Source organism: Malania oleifera, chromosome 13, assembly GCF_029873635.1.
Source record: "Malania oleifera isolate guangnan ecotype guangnan chromosome 13, ASM2987363v1, whole genome shotgun sequence".
In the NCBI taxonomy this organism is placed as follows: Eukaryota; Viridiplantae; Streptophyta; class Magnoliopsida; order Santalales; family Ximeniaceae; genus Malania; species Malania oleifera.
Genome location: NC_080429.1, coordinates 84398265 through 84404621, shown reverse-complemented (window position 1 = coordinate 84404621; position 6357 = coordinate 84398265). Strand labels below are relative to the sequence as shown.

At 31.6% G+C, this 6357-nt stretch overlaps 1 protein-coding gene across 4 annotated transcripts; it reads left to right on the top strand.

Annotated features, from left to right (window-relative positions):
- Positions 1-1340: 1340 nt before the first annotated feature.
- LOC131146321 (probable CoA ligase CCL6) lies at positions 1341-6067 on the top strand. 4 transcript variants are annotated; one of them, XM_058095863.1, is made up of 8 exons: positions 1341-1528; positions 1851-1893; positions 2076-2234; positions 2334-2588; positions 3343-3419; positions 4357-4396; positions 4475-4569; positions 5810-6067. In XM_058095863.1, the coding sequence occupies exons 4-8, from the start codon at positions 2486-2488 to the stop codon at positions 5825-5827; spliced, it is 333 nt and encodes a 110-aa protein (XP_057951846.1). In that variant the 5' UTR covers positions 1341-1528; positions 1851-1893; positions 2076-2234; positions 2334-2485; the 3' UTR covers positions 5828-6067. The 4 variants fall into 4 exon arrangements, 2 of the variants coding, with proteins under 2 accessions (XP_057951846.1, XP_057951847.1); XM_058095864.1 differs by having other exon boundaries at positions 2027-2234; XR_009134306.1 differs by lacking the exon at positions 4357-4396.
- The last annotated feature ends 290 nt before the right edge of the window (positions 6068-6357 follow it).

The window sequence follows — 6357 nt, the reverse complement described above, 5'->3', positions numbered from 1 at the left end:
TTTGGTCCTAATCGAGTTCAAAGTTTAGGAGGAAAATTGTACGCATTTGTAATTGTAGATGATTTTTCTAGGTTCACATGGGTATTATTTCTTACACATAAAGATGAATCATGTGATTTATTTTCTAGACTTTGTAAAAGAATTCAAAATGAATACAAAATAATGCACATTAGAAATGATAGGGGAACTGAATTAAAAAATGATGACATAGAGAACTACTGTGACCTAGAGGGTATATCTCATAATTTCTCTACACATTACAAAAAAAACTGGTTTTAGTGATGAAATTATTAGTGATGGATTCAATTTCGTCACTAAAAGCGGGTATTAGTGACGATTTTAGTAACCATTACTAATATGCATTATTAGTGACGAAATTGAATCCGTCACCAATAGTTTCACTAAAAATCGAAAAATATCGCACGAAAATATTTTTCACGCAGAAATAATCTTGGAAAAATATTAGCGATAATTTCTATGGTATTAGTGACGAATTAAATTTGTTACTAAAAGATAAACATTAATGACAACTAAATAACCGCCACTACTATTATTTAAAAAAAAATAAAAAAATTTTAGTTTAGAGTATTAGTGACGAATTTACAAATTTGTCACTATTGGCCCATTATTAGTGACGGATTTGAGAACCGTCACTAATACTTCCCTTTTGAAAAAAAAAATAAAATTTTTTTTTTTCTGAGTATTAATGTTGAATTTACAAATTCATTACTATTGACCTATTATTAGTGACAGATTTGAGAACCGTCACTAGTAATTCCCTTTTTGTAAAAAAAAAAATTAAAAATTTTTAGTTCACAGTATTAGTGACGAATTTGGTGATGACAAAATTCGTCACTATTGGCCTATTATTAGTGACAGATTTGTGAACCATGACTAATACTTCCATTTAAAAAAAAAAATTAAAAATTTTTAGTTCACAGTATTAGTGACGAATTTACAAATTCGTCACTATTGACTTATTATTAGTGACAGATTTGAGAACCGTCACTAATACTTCCTTTTTTAAAAAAAAAAATAAAAATTTTTAATTCAAAGCATTAATGACGAATTTATAAATTCGTCACTATTTGCCCCTTATTAGTGACAGATCCGTCACTAATGCTTTCCTTTTTAAAAAATAAAAAATAAAATTTTGTTTAAGAGTATTAGTGACGAATTTACAAATTTGTCATTATTGGCTCCTTATTAGTGACAGATTTGGGAATCGTCACTAATACTTCCCTTATAAAAAAATAATTTTTTTTTTATCTCAAACTATTAGTGACGAATTTACTATTGGCCCCTTCCCTCTATCTCTTATTTCCCCATTTTTACCCCAAAATTTCCCTCCATTCTCTCGCAGCTCCTCCCTCCCGATCCTCCTCTCTCTTAATCCTTCTCTCTCCGTCACCATTTGCCGTTGCCTCGCCCGTCTCCATTGGCTCGCCATCGCCATCGCAACCCAGCTTTCGCCCGTCATCGTTCCCTACTTCGACCACCGCTGCTGCCGCTCCTCGCTAGGATCTAGGTTTGCTTCTTCTTTTTCTTCTTTTTTGTTTGTTCTTGTGGTAGATGTTTGGGTAGATTGGTTTTTAGAGTTGTAGATAGAGATTTTGTGGAAGGGCAAAGCCATTATATATTCGGATTTGCAGAACCATTTTTGTCAGTTTTTTTTTAGACCCATCTGTGTATGGATTATGCTTTGTGTTCATTTGAACGGTTGCTGAACGTGTTCATGGATTTTCTTTTGGAATTTTAGCTTCTAGGTGTGGTTGATTTTTTATTTTCATTTGAAGTTCCTTCTTGTTATGCCACTTGTGTTGATTATTGATATGGGTCCTGTTGATCAGGTGGTTTTGATGCATATTCATTTGTGGGCTTTGGGAGATCGAGGTAACATATATGGGGTGTTTGTGCTTTGCATCGCAACGCTTTTACCTATTGTGATCTGTTCTATGCAGAGAAGACAAAATTCCTTCTGCATTTTAGTTAGCCTTTTTTATGCCTTCTTCTTTAAAACTTGCAGATCTGGTTTTTATTGTTTCCTTGGTTTTCTTTATTTGTTCCTGAATCAGCGTCCTTGATTAGTGATTTGGAAACATTTCAAGCAAGGATTTGAAATTGCCCCACAGTTAGTGGACTGGTGTTAAACTGAGAGTAGGTAATCTGCATTTTAGTGGAGGTGTTTCGAGTGGTTTGGTCATTGGTGGCACTTTTGAAATAGTTGATTCAAGGTATCTGCAGTTCTGAAGAAGATCAATCATATTTTTACTTTATTTATTTACTTGTTCATCTATCTATTAATTTGTTTTTTTTATGATCTTGGTGTGTAGGTGTTGCAAAGCCTTTTATGGAATTTGATTGGCGTGGGAATCCATCAAAATTTTATTCTGGCCTGGATCCATTACCTGAGTTTTTATCACTGGTACAAGGACTAGGCTTTTGCAAGGTCTAAACTAGCTCTATTTTGCTCATTGCCGGAGTCATGGAAGCCTTATTACAGCCAAAGTCAAGGCGTTTGTACTCTTGGTGGTGGGATAGCCACATTAGCCCAAAGAATTCAAAATGGCTTCAGGAAAATCTTACAGGTGCTGATTTTGTTCCCCAATTTTGGTTGTGTTCCATAATGTTTAATGAGTTTACATTTATTGCTTAACTCTCTTTTATATGTGTCTTTATTTTCTCTCCTTTGTTAAAAGGATTTGTGCAAACTTACTGTAAAAGAAAGAGTAAGGTAGTATGAGGACATCATATCAACCAGAAGTTTCTTAATAGTGATTTGTAACTATGGGTGTTTTGATCTGTCACCCTTTGATTCTGGGTAATTAATTAATCAGCTTTGGTTGAACATGATCCATTTATGGAGGTAGAATTCAATACATGAACATTCATGAGAGTTTAAAATAAGTTCATAATGGAAAAGTTGTGCACAAATGGACAATGTTTGAAAACATTAGGTGGGCCTTTGACTAACTTGGCAGTGAAATTAGTTCATAGGAATGTGTGGAAAGTTAACTATGCTTAAGGCTGAAGGTAAACTCAAAAAATTCAACAGATAATATACTGGTTTTGAAAAAACTCAAAAGACAGTAAACTCAATTATAATTTTACAATTCAATTATATATAGCAAATAATATATATTTAATTCAAATGAACACTATATGACACTCTTGGTGTGTTGCCCTTCTCCTTTCCATTGAACTTCTTAGTTTGTGATGCCTTCTTTTGTTTTGGCTTTTCACCATCACCCTTGATTTTTCCTGATAATCAGAACAATTAATAAAAAACCACAAATTTAGTAAATCTTATGATTCTTATGTTGTTCTACACTTCTACCACAGGTGCTAATGTAGTGGAATTCATCATCAACCACACTGAAGTATCAGTTACTTTTGTTCAAGAGAGCAACATGGCAGCTGTATGTTCTTATTATTCAGCCTAGAATTTTTTTGGATGTAAATTTATTAGTATTGTGTTTGGGACTGTGCATTTGGCAAATTGAAATCCAAGGTCTGAATTTCAGGCTCATAAACACATTGCAAACTCACTTCTCTCAACTGCTACCTTTTTTTTTTCTTGCCATTGGAATTTTGATGATTCTATTCGTTAGTACTTTATGTGGTACCAAACTTAAAAATAGCAACGTAAGATGCAAAAAATATTCAATTTTCATGATATAATTCCCCCTTCTGGATGATAGCCTTGAGGCTTATAGCTTAGTGGCCCTCATCTCCCAGTTTCCAACAGTAGCTTGGGATTTGAATCTCGTCCCTTGTAGTGGGTGTATCAAAATAATTGATTAATGAATTAATTAAGTCCCATTCAATTTTAAATTTTTGTGGCTTTTGGTTATATAAATATTAAAATCAAGCTTTACAATACTTACATGCCTTTTTATTTTCTTGGTAAAAAGACAATATTTTGTGTAACAGTTAGGTGTATATGACAACACTTCAGAAGCATTTGAACATCATTTTGTTTAGACTGATGTTTTTGTCACTTGTGAACTAATTTTTCTTGTGTTGTTTTGGTCATATTATTATGATGTAAAAATGCAATGCAACTAGGGTTCGTTTTTGAAAGAATACTATTAGTTATTTGGCCTTAGTAGTGAGAGTGATGGCAGCTGACACAATTGGCTTGCATGATTCGTATCTTTAGGTTTTTTTGAACTTATATGACCCCTCTTTCTTTCTCATGCACATGCACACACACACACCCACCCACCTCACAAACTTATCATCGAGATAAGTTCTAAACTTCCAACTGGGAAATTCTTTAATTTTCCTTTAATAAGATAACTCACTCTCTTTATATTTTCGTTAATGATTTTTAATTGGTAATCCTTTGTGCAGATGCTAACATGTCTCCCAAGGTGTAATTCACACCTAAAAAGTAGGTCAAAATGCCACTTGTCTATATGATGAGTAATCCAACGTAGTTGTAACTAAGATATTTGTCATTTCTGTTTAGCTATTGTCAGTTTTGGAAATATATCTAGCACACAAAAGAAGGAAGCTAAAGAATATGGAGTATCTTGCTACTCTTGGGAAGAATTTGCTTTAATGGTATGATCTTAAGATGCTTAACAACATTTTGTTTTTATATGGAATCACAACATATTTGTGATGTGTAGTTCAATGATTGGTTTGTCATTGAAATTGATCTTATTACAAGTCTTATCTTGTTTTCCTATTCTCCGGGGAAGTTTGGATTATGAGATTCCTCCAAAACGGAAGAGTGATATTTGCACAATAATGTATTTCAGTGGAACAACAGGAACTAAAGGGTGTCATTCTAATTAATGAGGCTATTATGGCAGAAGTCTTGTCTGTGGACCAACTATTATTTGAAACAGACAAAGCGGTAAATAACTAACTATAGATCTAGGATGTTTTCAGAGTTGGATGATTCTGAACCTCCTCTTGAGGCTTAAACATTGATACTCTCTTGAAATGCTGCCATTTAAGTGTCCTTTGTTAGTAGAGAAAGTATTATTATGTGCCCATAACTTCCATTTATGATATTTAATGTGTTATTTATTATATGTAAAATTAGGTGAGCAAAAAAAAAAAAAATGTATAACTAATTCTTAATTAAAACTAGCTATTGATTTCAAAATAGGAGAATGTTCTTGGAGAAAAAATATTTAAAAAGTGCAAGACACGAATCTTTAAAATGTTTACATTATATTGAGTTTGTAGAATAAATACTTTTTGTGAATAAAATCAGCCAACTGTATGGCTGATGCATTATATTGTGAATTGCATGCTAGTAGTGGATTTAGGTTGTTGTATGCTTGAAGTGTTTTATTTTGTGAAAACAACCATGTTTCAAGTACAGGCTTTATGGGAAAATGTCCAATTTATAGACGGCATGTTGTAGAAATTTTGTTAAAATTTTCCTAAAAAAAAAAAAATCATGTACAAAGATAATTATGATAAAATGAATATTAAAATATTTTTGAAAGGATGAGTGAAAGTTAAACGAAAAGTCATTTCATTAAACTCTAAATTTGCATCTATTAACATACATGACATATCATTTGCTTTTAACTATGGATAAGCATTATCATTTGTCCACCATCAGGGATATTTTGTTTTGAGAATGGGTTAAAGTGTTTACGTGCGTGGTTTGATGCATGCAACTGTATATATTCATATGTACGTCATTAACATTCATTTCAGTTATTCGTTTAGGATTGAAAATTATTGTGTGGCGCACTCTCTATATTTTTTTTCCTGATTATATTGAGCGTCAGCTCTCCATTTGTGTACTAATTTTTTTTTTATAATTCTTAATTTGTAGGGTTCGTGGTTGTCATAACATCAGCACGATGCCATGCATGCACTATAGTCATCGGATACAACTTTTGATTATTTCTTTTTAATTTTTATTGTTATTTGAACAAATGAATTTTCTGTATTTTAATTTGAATTTGTATAATGTATTTCTATTCGAATTTTAAATTTTTTGAAATTTTTTTTGTTATCTAACCAGATGTAATTTCTTTATTTTAATTGAATTTGTATTTGAATTCAAAATTTTGAATAATTTATGAATTTTGTAGTAATTATGATTTCAAATTATATATGCGAAAATGTAATTACATATTTTTACAGGAATTGATGATTAAAAAATTAGTATTAAATTTTTTAAAATTTTTTAAATTATTAGTGAAGGATTTAAATTCGTCACTAATAGTTGGGTATTAGTGACGAATTATAAATTTGTTACTAATAGTAGGGTATTAGTGACGAATTCGTCACTAATAGTATAATATTAGTGAAAGATTCAAATTCGTTACTAATAGTAGAGTATTAGTGTCGGTTTTGAAATTCGTCACTAATACCCGA

Excerpts from the sequence above, each read along its gene's own strand:
- LOC131146321 (XM_058095863.1), top strand. The coding sequence starts at position 2,486 with ATGGAAGCCTTATTACAGCCAAAGTCAAGGCGTTTGTACTCTTGGTGG. Across the intron at positions 2,589-3,342 it reads GCTTCAGGAAAATCTTACAG|GTGCTAATGTAGTGGAATTC; the intron begins GTGCTGATTTTG and ends CTTCTACCACAG. Across the intron at positions 4,397-4,474 it reads GTGTAATTCACACCTAAAAA|CTATTGTCAGTTTTGGAAAT; the intron begins GTAGGTCAAAAT and ends ATTTCTGTTTAG.